At 36.4% G+C, this 20,114-nt stretch overlaps 2 protein-coding genes across 2 annotated transcripts; one reads left to right on the top strand and one right to left on the bottom strand.

Moving 5' to 3' along the window:
• The first annotated feature begins 1,368 nt into the window (after window positions 1-1,368).
• On the top strand, window positions 1,369-7,755 carry LOC139785842 (probable ATP-dependent RNA helicase spindle-E). Its single transcript, XM_071725011.1, has 12 exons — window positions 1,369-1,496; window positions 1,735-2,050; window positions 2,153-2,610; window positions 2,788-3,151; window positions 3,241-3,407; window positions 3,815-4,457; window positions 4,579-4,919; window positions 5,157-5,369; window positions 5,666-6,343; window positions 6,427-6,876; window positions 7,104-7,438; window positions 7,511-7,755. The coding sequence occupies exons 1-12, from the start codon at window positions 1,392-1,394 to the stop codon at window positions 7,620-7,622; spliced, it is 4,182 nt and encodes a 1,393-aa protein (XP_071581112.1). The 5' UTR covers window positions 1,369-1,391; the 3' UTR covers window positions 7,623-7,755.
• A 679-nt stretch (window positions 7,756-8,434) lies between these two features.
• LOC139785843 (probable ATP-dependent RNA helicase spindle-E) lies at window positions 8,435-15,703 on the bottom strand. Its single transcript, XM_071725012.1, has 11 exons — window positions 15,168-15,703; window positions 13,774-13,910; window positions 13,220-13,535; window positions 12,660-13,117; window positions 12,119-12,482; window positions 11,863-12,029; window positions 10,810-11,452; window positions 10,348-10,688; window positions 9,898-10,110; window positions 8,924-9,601; window positions 8,435-8,840 (listed from the first exon to the last, which is right to left on the bottom strand). The coding sequence occupies exons 2-11, from the start codon at window positions 13,876-13,878 to the stop codon at window positions 8,565-8,567; spliced, it is 3,561 nt and encodes a 1,186-aa protein (XP_071581113.1). The 5' UTR covers window positions 13,879-13,910; window positions 15,168-15,703; the 3' UTR covers window positions 8,435-8,564.
• Window positions 15,704-20,114: the final 4,411 nt, after the last annotated feature.

Here is a 20,114-nt window from a genome sequence, read left to right as displayed (position 1 = left end):
TGGATCACCGACAATCTCTATACCTTGTCCAACGAGAGAGATCACGGTTGACAAAAAAACATTAATAACGATAACGATAGGAGACCGCAGAACCGCAACAAGATGTTTGCGTTAAATTATTTTTATTTCGGTAATTATACAGTTTAACGGGCCTCACCTCAAATCTCGATGAAATTATCCTTGATCGACGCGTCTTCGGACGAAACGTAAGAATCCGGCGGAAAAAAGTGTCGCTCTGTCCCGCGACGCGAGATATTTAGCGTTAAAGTTGACGACACTCAGGTTAGAAACCCATGTCATACCGACCGCCATGTAGCGACACACTGAACACACCCTGCGGCCACACACGCATGCTCATTGGCCGCACGCGCATGATGCCAATGTGTATAATAGTACGTAAGTAAATAGGCGCAGGCGGAGCTCCTTCCCCCGCATAATAAAAGGAAACAAAACTCCCAGCGTGAAACCTAAGTAATTGCTCGAATGAAGACGCTTGAATATTCCGCATGATTGACCAGTCATCATATTTAAAATTGGCGCAGTTTTGCATGCGCGTGCGGCCACTGAGCATGCGCGCATGCTCGCAAGGCATGCATGGTCGTAGTCGCTGCATCTCGTCGATCTGACAGGAATTATAATCCGATTCCTGTCAACTTTAACGTTTAATATCTCGCGTCGCAGGGCAGAGCGACACTTTTTTCCGCCGGATTCTTACGTTTCGTCCAAAGACGCGTCGATCAAGGATAATTTCATCGAGATTTGAGGTGAGGCCCATAAACCGTATAATTACCCAACTTGTTGCACGGTTCATTTTTTTTCTCTTTTTCTCTCTACAACGTAAAAAAAATAAAGAGGAAATATAAACTATGCCAAGAAGTTGACGCGCGATGTTTTCGGAGATTATAAGGCTTCAACCAAAAAAGAACCCGACCTTGTAATTAACCGTTTCCGCGTGCGTACGTTTTTTCTGTCACGTTTAACGTTATTTTTCCGATAATCTCAAGTATTTTAAAAAATCTTGAAAAATCTACAAAACATCCGTCTACGCGTTGTAGTTGCCAATTTTCCAGTAATTACCCCGTCAACTACTCGTCATTTATTTGATCCTTTCTCTGACTGGCTTGCAAGTTTCGTAGTTGCGAACCAAGATATTATTCTGGCTTGAATACCGTAGACCCATGTACGCGCACAAAGGATTAAAATTATCGAGACCCAACCAAGTCCATTCGCGATATCGAAACAAGATTGATAACTCGGTTAAATATATTTTTGAACGTTATGTCGTTGTAATTTTACACAAATAATTTATTACATATTTACAATTATTTAATTTAATATTATTGTTTGTGGAACTTGTAGATCACGAATTGTGCGAAATAGATTTCCTTACTATGGATTCTTCAAATTGGAAAGATTCAACATATTGGGAGGATTTCCGCGAAGAAACTTTTGACACGAAGGATTACACAGAAGCGGAAGCTGAGGAATCTCTTAAGGTACAAGAATTATATCGTTTAATTATACGAAATTTTTTTGCGCAAATTTGTGTTCATACGTGGGTTATTTATATGTATATTGCATGTATACAGGGTGTCGCATTTTAATTGAAGCAATTAAAATGCGATACTCTGTATATATAATTATCAATATAAATTGAGCTACTACCCGAAAGACGGATACTTATTCCGCGAGTATAAGAATTGTCGTCTATCTGATTTCTTCTATTTCTTTCAGTACACGAATGATGGAGAAAGAGATGGGAATGGAAAGGAATCCGAGTTGGATATGACGTTGCAAGACTCGAGAGACAATACGCAAAACCTCTATAGCGAAGACCCGGGTAAAGTCTATCGAGAGTGCAGTTTTACCGACGATCCACGATCTAATAATGATCCATCTATTCTGGCCATGAAGGATACAATACTGAGGATAATCGAGACAAATTCCGTAGTCGTCGTTCGAGGACCGACCGGCTGTGGAAAAACCACTCAGATTCCACAATTTATTCTCGATGCCAATATCGAAGAGGGACTCGACTGCAATATTATAGGTATGCTTTAAATAATTTTTACTATTACGATTAACGTAAAAAAAAAAAAATTATGGCGTATATATTCGTGAAAATTATACGACAATTACAATTTTGATATAGTTACGCAACCGAGACGAATCGCCGCGGTAAGCAACGCCAACAGAGTGTGTCGCAAAAATGATTGGCGTCTCGGTACCCTCGTGGACTACCAAGTGGGTATGCGAAAGGAAGTCTCACCCGAAACCCGTTTAACTTATTGCACCACTGAAATTTTCCTACAACATTTGATTCACCGTAAACATTTGTTAGACTATACGCACATTATATTGGACGAAATTCACGAACGCGATCAAAATTTGGATTTTCTTTTACTCGTGATTAAAAGATTATTACAAACAACGTCCAGACACGTTAAAGTTATTCTCATGTCGGCGACGATCGACGTAACGAAATTCGCGAGATACTTTTCTACGAAAGTAGAAAATAAATTGATTCCAGCGCCAGTCATCGAGATGCCCGAGATAAAAAAATTTCAAATTCATACGTATTATTTGGACGATATAAAAAGTATAGGAACCGTAAGTATATAGATTATGAAGAATATTTAGTAATTATTTAAAATTTTATAATGTTGTATAATCGTGTCGATTTGTTTTTTTATCTAATTAAATTAAAATTATTCCAATTTTATATATTAATATTTCAGATGTCTAAATTACGATAATATATAACGATAGATTTTCTATTTTTTATAGATACCAGAAGTATCCGCCGCGAAACCAAAAGTCACTCAAAGCGCGATAAAGTTTTGCTCGCTTATTATCGATGCTCTCGATAAAATTGATAAAAATAATATCGAAGAAGACTCAAATCCGCCTCAGAGACATGCCGTTCTCGTATTTTTACCAGGAATGTACGAAATTGAGGAATTATATAATTACTTGGCGACTTTCCGTGAAAATAAATTATGGGACCTAACAATTTTGCATTCGATGATTCGCGATGACGACGACGACGAACAGCGTCGCATTTTCCAAACGCCACCGAAAGATTACAGACGCATTATACTCTCTACAAATATCGCTGAAAGCGGTATTACAGTGCCGGATGTAAAATATGGTAAATATACAATTTTTATGAATTATATATGATTGTAACTCTTGAGAAAAGAAAACGGTGGTGTTAATTAAATTCGTATAATTTTGTAGTGATCGACTTTTGTCTCGTAAAACTGCGGACATTTAATCCCGCGATTCATTGTCAAAGTTTGCAAACCTATTGGGCGAGTAAGACAAATTGCACTCAACGAGCTGGTCGCACAGGTCGCGTAACGGACGGCAGAGTGTACAGATTAGTGCCAAAAGCATTTTACGAGGCAAGTAATTTACATAAGAATAACATTATGCTAATATTGCGATACGGGTCGCAAAGTTTTATTCGATATTTTTAACTATACACGCGTTTAACGGAATCCAATATTTATCGAGCGATTGTAAATTTAACGAATTATTATTATTTTATATCCTTGTAATTATATAATACTTTTTTTTTTTTTTTTTTTAACATCTACCAGTGATACGCTCGTGTAATTTTTGTTCAGGTCCACGTATATATCGTAAACACGCGCATAAATATCAATTGTAGATCTTGAAAAAAAAACGAACCATCGTTCAGTTACGAGAATATAAAATTATAATACGCCATCGCGCTTTTAGATTATTAATTATTTATTATATTTTTCCACGTAATATTTTGTTAATTATTTTCCCATAAAATTTACAGAATATTTTACCGGACGACAATATGCCGGAAATGCTCCGTACCCCACTCGCCAATGTCGTTCTCCGCGCCAAAATTCTCGACCTCGACGAGCCACGTATCCTTCTTTCGCAGTCCCTCGATCCACCTACTTTCACAAATTTGACAAATACCATCTTGAGCTTGAAAGAGGTCGGAGTTTTGGTGGACGATGATTCTTATCGACCGTTTGACGGAAAGTTGACCGATCTCGGCAAGATAATGGCGCATCTTCCGCTCGACATTCGAATTTCGAAATTAATCATGTTGGGCCATGTTTTTGAGGTTTTACGAGACGCTATTATTCTGGGGGCCAGCATGGCCGTTAAAGATGTCTTTTCTATGGAGCAATGCCATCCTACCGTTTCCTCTTATACGATTCGGAAAAAATGGGCTCACAATTCTGACAGCGACTGCATCGCCACCTTAAATGTTTATAAGACGTGGCAAAATGAAAAAGCTAACCGTCGATTGAACACTCTTCATGCCGAGAGACAATGGGCCCGGAGAAATGGACTTCAACTAAAAGCCTTGCGTGAATTAGATGCTCTGGTGAACGAGATTACCGTTAGGTTGCTGAGATTGGAAATTAAAGAAAGTATAGGAGTTAATAAAGTCATTTGGCAAGGTATATTTAATTATTTAACGTTCAAGCTTTTTGTGAATTATTCATTATAATATTTAATTATTTGATTATTATTTTTCTTATTTTCTAATTATTTTTAATTATTTTCCTCATTTACTTCTAGGTGTAGATCGTGATTTCGTGCTTAAAGTCGTACTCGCTGGAGCTTACTATCCCAATTATTATATCAAACGTCCGCAAAATCAAGAAATTCACGAGGAAAATATTTCAAAGACTCTCAACGATTTAGATCCCACGAAGACAGTTTGTTTAAAAGGTTGGCCAATGAAACAACCTGGATATTTATACGCCAAGAAATTTCAAGAGATTTTTTCCAAACATCTAAGAATTCCAGAAAAACAAATAGTAATATCTTTCGACGCGTCGCGCGTGCACGTGCAATTTCGCGAGAAAGAAACGACCCGTGACGACAGTCTTCGAAATATATCCGAGCACGTTTATCAGGTAATTATACCGATGTATTCGCTTCATATAAATAACACGAATAAGAGTAAAATATTATATATACACGCACATGTGTATATAATTGAGCTATGATATTATATAAATTTATTACTCAATGTGTATGTGTAAACAAACATAAATATAATTATAAAGAAATACGTATAATATAGATGTTCGGATTACGTAAAACATAAATATCAATATTATTCTAATATAATGACGTATGTTTATCCACAGGCCGTCCAGATGAAACGATGCGATATACCGATCGAAATAAAGTTGTTGAACGAACGAGAGGCGAATGAGAGGGCGAAACATTACGATGTTCGTAAATTCGAACGGAGTCATTTCTTTCGCAGAAATGTTGAGAAGACGGAGGAGAATGTTTCGGAAACCAGATCAACATTGCCGGGACTCGATGAAAATGAAATATCTTTATATATACGAAATGTAAGTCATCTTTTATATTTTTTTGATTAGTAAAGAATAATTTTCATATAAGATTAAAAGAAATTTTTTTGTATAGATGCCTTTCATTTTTGTCGTAAGAAAAATTTTTATAACGATTAAAATATATTGAATTATTGTACGCATCGTATCTTACACGTCTGCTACAATAATAATTAATAGATGCATCGCCTATCTAATTACTAGCATAATAAAACTTTTATTTACTCTCTATTAATTAAATAATTATTTTTTTCTAATTATATATATACATATATATATATACGTATTATTTTTAGATCGATAGTCCTGGATATTTCTGGGCAACCCTCGACGACTATACCACTCGTCGTCAAGTGCGATTTATAAAAGAGAGTCTCAACGCGCGTCCCTTGAAAACATTTATCTCTATCCCAAAGACCTCGACCATAATCGCTGCCCCTATGAAATGGAATAATTTATCGTATTTTCATCGCGCCATAATTAAAGAATTCATCTCAGAGGATGGAGAATCAGTCGACATTTTCTTTATCGATCACGGTCATTTTTCGAGAGTGCGATCTAGCGATCTAAGGGAAATTGATAATCCCGCGATATTAAACATTCCTCCCTTGGCATTTTCTTGCCGATTGGCCTTTTTGCGACCTTCAAATCTAAGTAACGTTCACGAATGGACGAAAAAATCAAGAAATTATTTTTTAACGCAAATGAAGGAAAGCGAACGGAGATTTGGAAAAATTTACTCGGTCGTCGATAGCGTTATTAACTTGGAGTTGATCGTGGTCGATAAGAAAGGAGAGAGATTTAACGTTAACGAGGATTTGATTGCAAAAGGATATGCCGTAAAGAGGGAGGAAACCTATATATCGAAGCAAAATCATGAATTAAGGACAAAGGTTGATATCGTTAACGCAATGTCGACAGAGGAGAAAAAGTATTACGAAGAGCAACAATATGACAAACATTGTTCGTTGGAAGTAAGTAGAGTAGTTGAACTTTGTAGAGAAAAGATTAATGACAACTGTTTGTTGATAAATCGATTAATTTAATACTTTTACAGTATCCCGATCCACCTAGAGAAGAGGATTGCAAGTCTAGCATAAAACTCCGAGGTCCACATTCTCCCTTAGAAATGGAGTTGATCCAGTTGACGTTGGATGAAAAATTGAGGACGAGCGTAGAAATGAATTCCGTCAATTCTGTCTTTTTGGATCACGATCTCGGTCAATTGACGCGTCTTTTGGTCGCTCAGAGCACCGTTCAATCCGGGCAAAATTCTTTAACCCTAAGAAATACCACTTTTCTGCCAAATATTCCCGGACTCGCGGCATCGCTCGCGCTAATTTTTGCACCGCGCATGGAATTGAGATGCAATTCTCGCCAAACTTATTATACGGGAGCTTTGTGTGGTTTGGGCCCGATAGATAATCGTTATAACCGGGCCAAATTTCCCAATCACGATATGGAAATTCCATTCGACGTAGAAATCACGATGGACGATGTGAAAGAGGTTTATGTCATCTACACAAATAATAAACTGATATTTTTGCGATACTCGACGTGAAATCTATACGAGATATCGTTGCACAAAATTTCTGCATTTTCCGCGAACCCATCAATCTCCGGTTAATTTTATAGATGGATTATATAATTATTCGGTTTTTCTATTATTATTACTTTGTTTTTCAACTCCTCTCAGCTTTTCAAAATAATAACATTAATAATCAATTTTTCTAGATAAATAAACTGCGCCACTGGATGAATACCGGAATGCGTTTAGATAACTCCAATGACGAGGATATTATAATGTGTCAAAATAAAATCAAACACATTTTGCTGAACGTGAGAGACAAACAGAGACGATTGCGAGATCCGAAAGACGACGTGATCGATCGTCATCATAGCGATAAGTGGAATCGCTACGACGGACCACATATTTTGCCGTCCGTTCAAAAATCTGTGACAAAATACGACGTATATCCGTTGCACAACGCGTTAGAACTACGCGAAACAGACGAACGGACGGAGGAGATGCTGAAGAATCTCTCACAATTTCAAAATCTTGCCTACGAGTACGTAGATATATATTTTTCTGTATATTCTTAAATTTATATTATATATATTTTTTCTATTTTTTACCCTAGGGATGCACACAAAATGGGAAACGTGGCTGCTTTTTGTAAATTATGTGGAAAGGAAATGTTTGGCCTATTGGAGCTACGTGTTCATCTTCATTCGGAGCAACATGCAGAATGAGAAACTCTTGCAGCGTCAACTACATTAAGAGATTACAATAAAATCTGGAAGTTTGTTCTGGATTTTTTTAAAATCTCTGATCCTATCTCAATGGTACAAACCTGAGAAAGCATTTTCACGCATCATTTTTTTGTTTACCTTATTCTATGTGTTACATAACTATTATATAGCGAACGTACGGTGAGAACAGAATTCTCTTACTTATATTATTAGAGAGAACGGCAGTTCTACGATAAAAGAACATAAAATAGAGACATTCCGTTAATTCACGTAACAATAGGAGCAATTTACTTAAGTTTATGACAGTGCGGATATACAAAAAAAGTATTTTTTACGTATATTTAATTATATGCTATCTCTATGATAGACGACGTATAATTTTATTATTTCTTATGTTAATTGAAATAATATGTCATTTTCTTAAGAAGGCATTTGCTAAAAAAAAGAGATAATTTTTTTCGTCGTGCATTATTTACATTGCCTATACGTCGTGATCTCCATATTTCAATTTCTTCAACTAATTAATTAATTTTACGATTAATTAAATATATTACTTTTTTTTTAGTTTTTTTATTTTTTAAAGATTTTACACAACTATATTGTTGACGGGCTGAAAGCTATATATGATATATCTACATATATATATATATATATGTACGAGTATGTATTACCATAAATAATTACATTTTGTAATTTTTAAGAATACAATTAATTAAAAAAAAATCAACGTATCTATGCCACGAAATATTTGTTTTGTAAACACATCTTCCCTGTAAACCACATTTTTCCACACATACGTGTGTTCCTATTAGTATCTCGCGTACGTGGATGGTACACGTTGAAAAATACCCGGTTTAGATTACGAACGCTCGCGAGTATAAAGTGTGTAAAGCGCGTCATCTGACCCATGTATTTTTCAACGTGTACTACCAAAAAACAATATTAATCTAGTTCGATCCCGTCGCCCCGCATCCGGGAGGGAAACAGGTACGGGATCTCGTATAAATAAGCCAACGGTGATTCTAATTTAGAATTACAATCGCTCCAGTTTGCGGCATTCTTATTTTCCGTATGCCACGTTATTATATTTGTACAAGATTGGTTTGTCGACGCAAATTTAATAAGGTAATTATGTGAAGGAAAATATTTATTAATTTGGCTATAACATATAATCACTTTAGTAGACTCGCAATCCTCTTCTCTAGGTGGATCGGGATACTGTAAAAGTATTAAATTAATCGATTTATCAACAAACAGTTGTCATTAATCTTTTCTCTACAAAGTTCAACTACTCTACTTACTTCCAACGAACAATGTTTGTCATATTGTTGCTCTTCGTAATACTTTTTCTCCTCTGTCGACATTGCGTTAACGATATCAACCTTTGTCCTTAATTCATGATTTTGCTTCGATATATAGGTTTCCTCCCTCTTTACGGCATATCCTTTTGCAATCAAATCCTCGTTAACGTTAAATCTCTCTCCTTTCTTATCGACCACGATCAACTCCAAGTTAATAACGCTATCGACGACCGAGTAAATTTTTCCAAATCTCCGTTCGCTTTCCTTCATTTGCGTTAAAAAATAATTTCTTGATTTTTTCGTCCATTCGTGAACGTTACTTAGATTTGAAGGTCGCAAAAAGGCCAATCGGCAAGAAAATGCCAAGGGAGGAATGTTTAATATCGCGGGATTATCAATTTCCCTTAGATCGCTAGATCGCACTCTCGAAAAATGACCGTGATCGATAAAGAAAATGTCGACTGATTCTCCATCCTCTGAGATGAATTCTTTAATTATGGCGCGATGAAAATACGATAAATTATTCCATTTCATAGGGGCAGCGATTATGGTCGAGGTCTTTGGGATAGAGATAAATGTTTTCAAGGGACGCGCGTTGAGACTCTCTTTTATAAATCGCACTTGACGACGAGTGGTATAGTCGTCGAGGGTTGCCCAGAAATATCCAGGACTATCGATCTAAAAATAATACGTATATATATATATGTATATATATAATTAGAAAAAAATAATTATTTAATTAATAGAGAGTAAATAAAAGTTTTATTATGCTAGTAATTAGATAGGCGATGCATCTATTAATTATTATTGTAGCAGACGTGTAAGATACGATGCGTACAATAATTCAATATATTTTAATCGTTATAAAAATTTTTCTTACGACAAAAATGAAAGGCATCTATACAAAAAAATTTCTTTTAATCTTATATGAAAATTATTCTTTACTAATCAAAAAAATATAAAAGATGACTTACATTTCGTATATATAAAGATATTTCATTTTCATCGAGTCCCGGCAATGTTGATCTGGTTTCCGAAACATTCTCCTCCGTCTTCTCAACATTTCTGCGAAAGAAATGACTCCGTTCGAATTTACGAACATCGTAATGTTTCGCCCTCTCATTCGCCTCTCGTTCGTTCAACAACTTTATTTCGATCGGTATATCGCATCGTTTCATCTGGACGGCCTGTGGATAAACATACGTCATTATATTAGAATAATATTGATATTTATGTTTTACGTAATCCGAACATCTATATTATACGTATTTCTTTATAATTATATTTATGTTTGTTTACACATACACATTGAGTAATAAATTTATATAATATCATAGCTCAATTATATACACATGTGCGTGTATATATAATATTTTACTCTTATTCGTGTTATTTATATGAAGCGAATACATCGGTATAATTACCTGATAAACGTGCTCGGATATATTTCGAAGACTGTCGTCACGGGTCGTTTCTTTCTCGCGAAATTGCACGTGCACGCGCGACGCGTCGAAAGATATTACTATTTGTTTTTCTGGAATTCTTAGATGTTTGGAAAAAATCTCTTGAAATTTCTTGGCGTATAAATATCCAGGTTGTTTCATTGGCCAACCTTTTAAACAAACTGTCTTCGTGGGATCTAAATCGTTGAGAGTCTTTGAAATATTTTCCTCGTGAATTTCTTGATTTTGCGGACGTTTGATATAATAATTGGGATAGTAAGCTCCAGCGAGTACGACTTTAAGCACGAAATCACGATCTACACCTAGAAGTAAATGAGGAAAATAATTAAAAATAATTAGAAAATAAGAAAAATAATAATCAAATAATTAAATATTATAATGAATAATTCACAAAAAGCTTGAACGTTAAATAATTAAATATACCTTGCCAAATGACTTTATTAACTCCTATACTTTCTTTAATTTCCAATCTCAGCAACCTAACGGTAATCTCGTTCACCAGAGCATCTAATTCACGCAAGGCTTTTAGTTGAAGTCCATTTCTCCGGGCCCATTGTCTCTCGGCATGAAGAGTGTTCAATCGACGGTTAGCTTTTTCATTTTGCCACGTCTTATAAACATTTAAGGTGGCGATGCAGTCGCTGTCAGAATTGTGAGCCCATTTTTTCCGAATCGTATAAGAGGAAACGGTAGGATGGCATTGCTCCATAGAAAAGACATCTTTAACGGCCATGCTGGCCCCCAGAATAATAGCGTCTCGTAAAACCTCAAAAACATGGCCCAACATGATTAATTTCGAAATTCGAATGTCGAGCGGAAGATGCGCCATTATCTTGCCGAGATCGGTCAACTTTCCGTCAAACGGTCGATAAGAATCATCGTCCACCAAAACTCCGACCTCTTTCAAGCTCAAGATGGTATTTGTCAAATTTGTGAAAGTAGGTGGATCGAGGGACTGCGAAAGAAGGATACGTGGCTCGTCGAGGTCGAGAATTTTGGCGCGGAGAACGACATTGGCGAGTGGGGTACGGAGCATTTCCGGCATATTGTCGTCCGGTAAAATATTCTGTAAATTTTATGGGAAAATAATTAACAAAATATTACGTGGAAAAATATAATAAATAATTAATAATCTAAAAGCGCGATGGCGTATTATAATTTTATATTCTCGTAACTGAACGATGGTTCGTTTTTTTTTCAAGATCTACAATTGATATTTATGCGCGTGTTTACGATATATACGTGGACCTGAACAAAAATTACACGAGCGTATCACTGGTAGATGTTAAAAAAAAAAAAAAAAAAAAAAGTATTATATAATTACAAGGATATAAAATAATAATAATTCGTTAAATTTACAATCGCTCGATAAATATTGGATTCCGTTAAACGCGTGTATAGTTAAAAATATCGAATAAAACTTTGCGACCCGTATCGCAATATTAGCATAATGTTATTCTTATGTAAATTACTTGCCTCGTAAAATGCTTTTGGCACTAATCTGTACACTCTGCCGTCCGTTACGCGACCTGTGCGACCAGCTCGTTGAGTGCAATTTGTCTTACTCGCCCAATAGGTTTGCAAACTTTGACAATGAATCGCGGGATTAAATGTCCGCAGTTTTACGAGACAAAAGTCGATCACTACAAAATTATACGAATTTAATTAACACCACCGTTTTCTTTTCTCAAGAGTTACAATCATATATAATTCATAAAAATTGTATATTTACCATATTTTACATCCGGCACTGTAATACCGCTTTCAGCGATATTTGTAGAGAGTATAATGCGTCTGTAATCTTTCGGTGGCGTTTGGAAAATGCGACGCTGTTCGTCGTCGTCGTCATCGCGAATCATCGAATGCAAAATTGTTAGGTCCCATAATTTATTTTCACGGAAAGTCGCCAAGTAATTATATAATTCCTCAATTTCGTACATTCCTGGTAAAAATACGAGAACGGCATGTCTCTGAGGCGGATTTGAGTCTTCTTCGATATTATTTTTATCAATTTTATCGAGAGCATCGATAATAAGCGAGCAAAACTTTATCGCGCTTTGAGTGACTTTTGGTTTCGCGGCGGATACTTCTGGTATCTATAAAAAATAGAAAATCTATCGTTATATATTATCGTAATTTAGACATCTGAAATATTAATATATAAAATTGGAATAATTTTAATTTAATTAGATAAAAAAACAAATCGACACGATTATACAACATTATAAAATTTTAAATAATTACTAAATATTCTTCATAATCTATATACTTACGGTTCCTATACTTTTTATATCGTCCAAATAATACGTATGAATTTGAAATTTTTTTATCTCGGGCATCTCGATGACTGGCGCTGGAATCAATTTATTTTCTACTTTCGTAGAAAAGTATCTCGCGAATTTCGTTACGTCGATCGTCGCCGACATGAGAATAACTTTAACGTGTCTGGACGTTGTTTGTAATAATCTTTTAATCACGAGTAAAAGAAAATCCAAATTTTGATCGCGTTCGTGAATTTCGTCCAATATAATGTGCGTATAGTCTAACAAATGTTTACGGTGAATCAAATGTTGTAGGAAAATTTCAGTGGTGCAATAAGTTAAACGGGTTTCGGGTGAGACTTCCTTTCGCATACCCACTTGGTAGTCCACGAGGGTACCGAGACGCCAATCATTTTTGCGACACACTCTGTTGGCGTTGCTTACCGCGGCGATTCGTCTCGGTTGCGTAACTATATCAAAATTGTAATTGTTGTATAATTTTCACGAATATATACGCCATAATTTTTTTTTTTTTACGTTAATCGTAATAGTAAAAATTATTTAAAGCATACCTATAATATTGCAGTCGAGTCCCTCTTCGATATTGGCATCGAGAATAAATTGTGGAATCTGAGTGGTTTTTCCACAGCCGGTCGGTCCTCGAACGACGACTACGGAATTTGTCTCGATTATCCTCAGTATTGTATCCTTCATGGCCAGAATAGATGGATCATTATTAGATCGTGGATCGTCGGTAAAACTGCACTCTCGATAGACTTTACCCGGGTCTTCGCTATAGAGGTTTTGCGTATTGTCTCTCGAGTCTTGCAACGTCATATCCAACTCGGATTCCTTTCCATTCCCATCTCTTTCTCCATCATTCGTGTACTGAAAGAAATAGAAGAAATCAGATAGACGACAATTCTTATACTCGCGGAATAAGTATCCGTCTTTCGGGTAGTAGCTCAATTTATATTGATAATTATATATACAGAGTATCGCATTTTAATTGCTTCAATTAAAATGCGACACCCTGTATACATGCAATATACATATAAATAACCCACGTATGAACACAAATTTGCGCAAAAAAATTTCGTATAATTAAACGATATAATTCTTGTACCTTAAGAGATTCCTCAGCTTCCGCTTCTGTGTAATCCTTCGTGTCAAAAGTTTCTTCGCGGAAATCCTCCCAATATGTTGAATCTTTCCAATTTGAAGAATCCATAGTAAGGAAATCTATTTCGCACAATTCGTGATCTACAAGTTCCACAAACAATAATATTAAATTAAATAATTGTAAATATGTAATAAATTATTTGTGTAAAATTACAACGACATATCGTTCAAAAATATATTTAACCGAGTTATCAATCTTGTTTCGATATCGCGAATGGACTTGGTTGGGTCTCGATAATTTTAATCCTTTGTGCGCGTACATGGGTCTACGGTATTCAAGCCAGAATAATATCTTGGTTCGCAACTACGAAACTTGCAAGCCAGTCAGAGAAAGGATCAAATAAATGACGAGTAGTTGACGGGGTAATTACTGGAAAATTGGCAACTACAACGCGTAGACGGATGTTTTGTAGATTTTTCAAGATTTTTTAAAATACTTGAGATTATTGGAAAAATAACGTTAAACGTGACAGAAAAAACGTACGCACGCGGAAACGGTTAATTACAAGGTCGGGTTCTTTTTTGGTTGAAGCCTTATAATCTCCGAAAACATCGCGCGTCAACTTCTTGGCATAGTTTATATTTCCTCTTTATTTTTTTTACGTTGTAGAGAGAAAAAGAGAAAAAAAATGAACCGTGCAACAAGTTGGGTAATTATACGGTTTATGGGCCTCACCTCAAATCTCGATGAAATTATCCTTGATCGACGCGTCTTTGGACGAAACGTAAGAATCCGGCGGAAAAAAGTGTCGCTTTGCCCTGCGACGCGAGATATTAAACGTTAAAGTTGACAGGAATCGGATTATAATTCCTGTCAGATCGACGAGATGCAGCGACTACGACCATGCATGCCTTGCGAGCATGCGCGCATGCTCAGTGGCCGCACGCGCATGCAAAACTGCGCCAATTTTAAATATGATGACTGGTCAATCATGCGGAATATTCAAGCGTCTTCATTCGAGCAATTACTTAGGTTTCACGCTGGGAGTTTTGTTTCCTTTTATTATGCGGGGGAAGGAGCTCCGCCTGCGCCTATTTACTTACGTACTATTATACACATTGGCATCATGCGCGTGCGGCCAATGAGCATGCGTATGTGGCCGCAGGGCGTGTTCAGTGTGTCGCTACATGGCGGTTGGTATGACATGGGTTTCTAACCTGAGTGTCGTCAACTTTAACGCTAAATATCTCGCGTCGCGGGACAGAGCGACACTTTTTTCCGCCGGATTCTTACGTTTCGTCCGAAGACGCGTCGATCAAGGATAATTTCATCGAGATTTGAGGTTGTGACCGGAACAACGAATGGAATGATAAAAAATCTAAAATATAGCCACTTACTACTTGGGCTGTGTTTACGGTCGCCACTGTATTTTCAGGCTTAAATACAGAAACCTGATTCAACTGCGTTGCCCCGTCCTTCCTTCTCAGCAAGATGGCTGCCGTTTCTACGTCGCGGACGCGTTCAAGGCCGTCGGCCACGCCCTTGTTAAGCGAAGCGTAATATTCGGAATATCTGATAGGATGTTCACTGGGGTCGCGAATCAATATTTGCTTTGTTTATTATAAACAAATAACAATTTATTAAAATAGATTGTACAGCAATCTCTCTTCGCGCGCGTGTTCGCTCGATCGCGTGGAATTACGTCGAGTTTTTCCCGAAACGCCGCTTTCTCGGTTAATGCGGATCTTAATAATCAATATAAGCGCAATAGGAATTTCCCGTATCACGCACTCACTGTCTCTAACAATGTTTTAATCACGCTACTGACGCTAGCGGATAACGGGATAAGAACGCCTTTTTCGATTTGTTTGACGCAACAGGTATGCACGTGTTAACGTCTCGAAAGTTCGCGACGGACTGTCCGGGAGGAACGGGTCGAGTTCTCCCACCTTAGACTCACGCATGCGCTGAGCCTACGTTTTAGGCGCGCAACCTTCGCACTGGCGGCACGTACCTTCGGGTGTAGATGGTACGATTCCATCTGCACTTCGCTTACCGAGTCGCTCTTGTGACTCGGCACCTTATCATGAGATGCTACACTAAAGTGCAACGGCGTGACTTGGCTTTCGCGCCCGCGTGAACCAAACACGTCGCTGCACGCAAACTTTGCGCAAGCGAATCAAAAGTCACTCAATTTGCACCGAGTGACTCTCAACGTCACTACAGACGAATCCTATGAAACCAGGTAAGTATACAGGTAATTTTACCCATTTTTAATCTCCTCTTTCTTTTCAGGTACCCGGGATCGCTATGGAATCGTCTCATCTAATCACCGGAGTCGGTGTAATAAAGGTAAGTATAAAAGGTAAGCATATCGCTGCTTAATGTTACCGCACGCATAATCATATAATAATGAATTCTTAAATTGACAGGGAATAATGTAATAATATCAAAAACATGAATATAATATCAAATTGGCTGAATGCCGTCTAAAAGTGTAGAAAGTTCACAAAAGTGTAAGAAAGTGTAAGTGAAAACAATGAAAATCAATGCAAAATGCAATGGTAAGTAAATCTTTGCCTGGAATGACTCCATTTGGCCGTTCTCTCTTCCGTGAGATGTAACTGTAAATAATACATATGAAATTGAATGAATTTAAAGAATCTGCACCTAAAGTGCTCAAAAGTGTATCAAAAGTGTAATGCCGTCACTGGTTCATCTCGCACGCTTATTCTAAGACGTCGAGTGTAGACGGTGTAGATAGTGTTGCACCTTTCGGTGATTTGTTCTCGCACGCTGAAATCTAACATGCAGGTGTAAATGGTGTAGAAAGTGTTGCACCTTTCGGTGGCTTCGTCTCGCCAGAGAGAAGAATGAGAGACGACACGGCCCGGTTTTAAGGGGATCCTGGAGTGACAGCGACAAGGCATAATCGGTCTAAGCAATATCTTTGAATTGGCTGAACAGAATGGAAAATCCTTTTACACGATTAAAGTACGCACAAAAATGTAGAGGGCTGTACATGATTTTTTCTGATAAACTAAAAAAAAATTTTATTTTTATAAATATTGTCTTCACCTGACGACAATATTTGCTTTATACAAAAATTCTGCAGTATTTCTATAGAAAATAGTGATGCAGCCCTCTACAAAAAACTGTCAGGAATAATATCGTGCAATTAGAAGTAAGATTTGAAGCCTAAAAAGAAAGATATTACTTAGACCAGTGGAAGATGCAAGGTTAGGTGCTATCCTTGTCTATATCCTTGTCTATACAAGGACAGATATAGTCGGTGAGCACTTCTTTATCGACGCTGATCGAGTTCGCCTGCGGCTCCAGCATCCCCTTAAATGATCCGCGAACGCGATACGCCCTCTGGGAACGACGTAAAACGTGCACATGAACTACGTAGCCAATATCGACATTTGGGCCGCGGGGTAACCCATACGTGCACGATTTAGGTTGCGTTCCGTGCTAATGTCGGTAACGCAAAGTTATTGATTTTTCGTTATGTGAGCGAGCGAGAAGGTATAAGAGTGAGCGAGATAACAATAAGAGCGAGCGAGACAGTAATTGGAGTGAGCGAGATGAGAATAACACATGCAGAAGGCTCGGGGGTGGGGATCTGATCGAGGATCGAGCATCGAGTCTTCTCCTTGCGCGCCGTTGTTCTTATCTCGCTCACTCCTGTTACTGTCCTACTCGCTCTTATTGACGACTCGCTTGCTCTTATACCTTCTCGCTCGCTCACGTATACTAAAGGGAATTTTATATATAGATTAGGATTAGGATTATGTCTGAAAGGTTTAGAATGACAAATATGTATATGTTTGTATTACATCATATAAAATATATTATAATAAACGATTTACGACAACGAATCGAGAATAATTTTATTCAATGCAACTCGCTATAACTGTTACTCATTATTACTTATAGTACTACTGTGACACTTATATATTATACTGTTTCAATATATATGTTGCATCTAACGCGACGATGTATGTACACGCGTTTTTTTTTTTTTTTTTTTTTTTATTAGGGAGGGGAAAATGCTTGACGCACACCCGCGTCGGCCGTCCGGCGGGGTAGTGTGGGGCTTGCACCCACTAAAAACCCCTCCTCTTCATTCTACAATATTAAGATTTCTAACAATATAAATAGTCAATACATTAATATCTTTGAAAAAAATATATATATATGTATATTATTTGGAAATAACTAATTTTTTAAGGCTATGCTATATAAACTATTTATATTTAGCTGATGTGCAATTTAAACATAGAACGCATTTTTAAAAAAATTTATCAGAAACCGCAGAAAAAAGATTTAAACTTAGAAGTTTTATTTCAATACTTTGTGTTGCTGTTAATGAGCATGACGTAAAGACCACAGTCACAGTTGAAATAATTGCATAAATCTTCGACTAACAGGTTTTATCACGGGGAAATATACATAAATGTAGGTTTCCTTTAATAAAAATATCAGTTGTATTTTTGACGTCTTTTTTTCTCATATTTATATTTTACGACGTTTGTTATTGCGAATGATTTATGAAAATCATTGATATGCGTATAGTACGTGTGTACGTTACTTTTTAGTTTTAGTAGTACTTTTAGTATAGTAATACTTTTAATAGTTTAGTTATTATAGTTGTAGAATAACGTACGCAACACTTAATATGCTTAATAGCAGCATATAATAAATCTAAATGTACTTTTTTAAATCTTTATTATAATTTGCATCTTATTACGCATCATTGATAACAAGAAAATGCATGATTTTACAATTTCGTAGCATGATCACATATTACAACTTTTTATATATTCCGTGACAAGACCTGCTAGTCTACGATTTATGCAATTATTTCAATTGTGATTGCGGTCTTCTATATGAAATTGAAAAATTTATGCTTATTTTTCTCATTACTGGAAATTCATACTCGTTGCAAAGTAACATAACTTGCAAACATATATGCCTCTATTGAGACATAATGGATGCAATGTCATGATACAATGTTGAAAGTATTTCTGTCCATAATGACGGAACGATAAGATGCAATAAAACAATAATAGATTTAAAAAAGTATTGTATTTCATATTTTGTACAAAATTAATATGTAAAAAGCATTATTTACATTATATTTTAAAATGATTCTGCGTTCTATGTTATTTTATTGCTTATTTCTTTACGCTTATGTATTGCAGTTTTTTTTATTCTATCTTGCTACAATCTTGTAATTATTTCTTATTTGTTTAACAAATTACTCATTTTTCTGCGGGTATTGCCTTTTTTTATAGCACGATTGTTATATCTCGTGCGAGAGTACAATTTTACCTTCGTCATAAATCGCAACGCTTGCAGTCGATGATTGTAGCACGCATTATTTTTGTCTAGCCATTCACAGTGTTTTTCATTTGTTGCATTTATACATTCATTCGTTATCTTTTCTAGAATTTGCTTTGATGGCCAATAATGTAGCCATACACGATTGAATGTCATTAATTGCGTTTGGACCACTTCTGTAAAAAGATCTGTCGGTCGTACCAATTTCGTTACTGCAGGAGCATCTTCGTCTGCATTTGGATATTCTTGAAATTCTATGTACATCTCATTTTCAGTTGCGTTTTCCATTGGCGTTTTCATCATGCAATGACGACAATTATCGCACTTCGTTTTTCCTACGCTTCGTCGCGCTATATATCCAGCAAAAAAAGCAACAGCATTTTGATCATATATATTTAGTGCCTCAACGTTTTCTGCATTTTCCACATTATCGTATTCTGCAAGAAGTTGCAAATCTTCCATAAATGTTTCATCTTCAGAACTACCGTCACATTGTATGACAGTATGATTTGCATTCAATGAATTTTCTAACGTTTTAACAAGATGACTCGGTGAGTTAATAAGAGACTCAGCTTCAAGGCATTGAACATTACCTTTATCAGTTGTTGGAATATATCCCGTAGATATTATATGTCTCAGAGAAAGTCGGATCATTCTTGCTGTGGGGTTGGGATTAAATCCTCCGCGTTGTCTTAATTTAGAGAATAAATGTTCAACCGAGTCTTGGTTACATAATCCTGTTGCAAGTTCAAATTTTTCATATCGCCTTGTGAGTTCTTTATATACTTCAAGTATAGCTTGTACTGTTAAAATAAAGCCTTTTAAACAAGGAATTTTTGATACTTTGTCCAGCGATGTAGACCATGTTGAGCAACATTTCAGAAAGTCTGTTAATAACAATTCAACGTCAGGATTTTTGGGAGACAATGGTCGTTTTTCGCCATGTGTAACTTTTAGACTGTAAGAATTGCAAGCATCTATTACTTTATTCAGATTTT

Source organism: Temnothorax nylanderi, unplaced genomic scaffold (assembly GCF_030848795.1).
Source record: "Temnothorax nylanderi isolate EJ_2023f unplaced genomic scaffold, tnyl_v1.0 TNYL_tig0898_pilon, whole genome shotgun sequence".
In the NCBI taxonomy this organism is placed as follows: Eukaryota; Metazoa; Arthropoda; class Insecta; order Hymenoptera; family Formicidae; genus Temnothorax; species Temnothorax nylanderi.
This window is presented reverse-complemented; position numbering and strand designations above follow the sequence as displayed.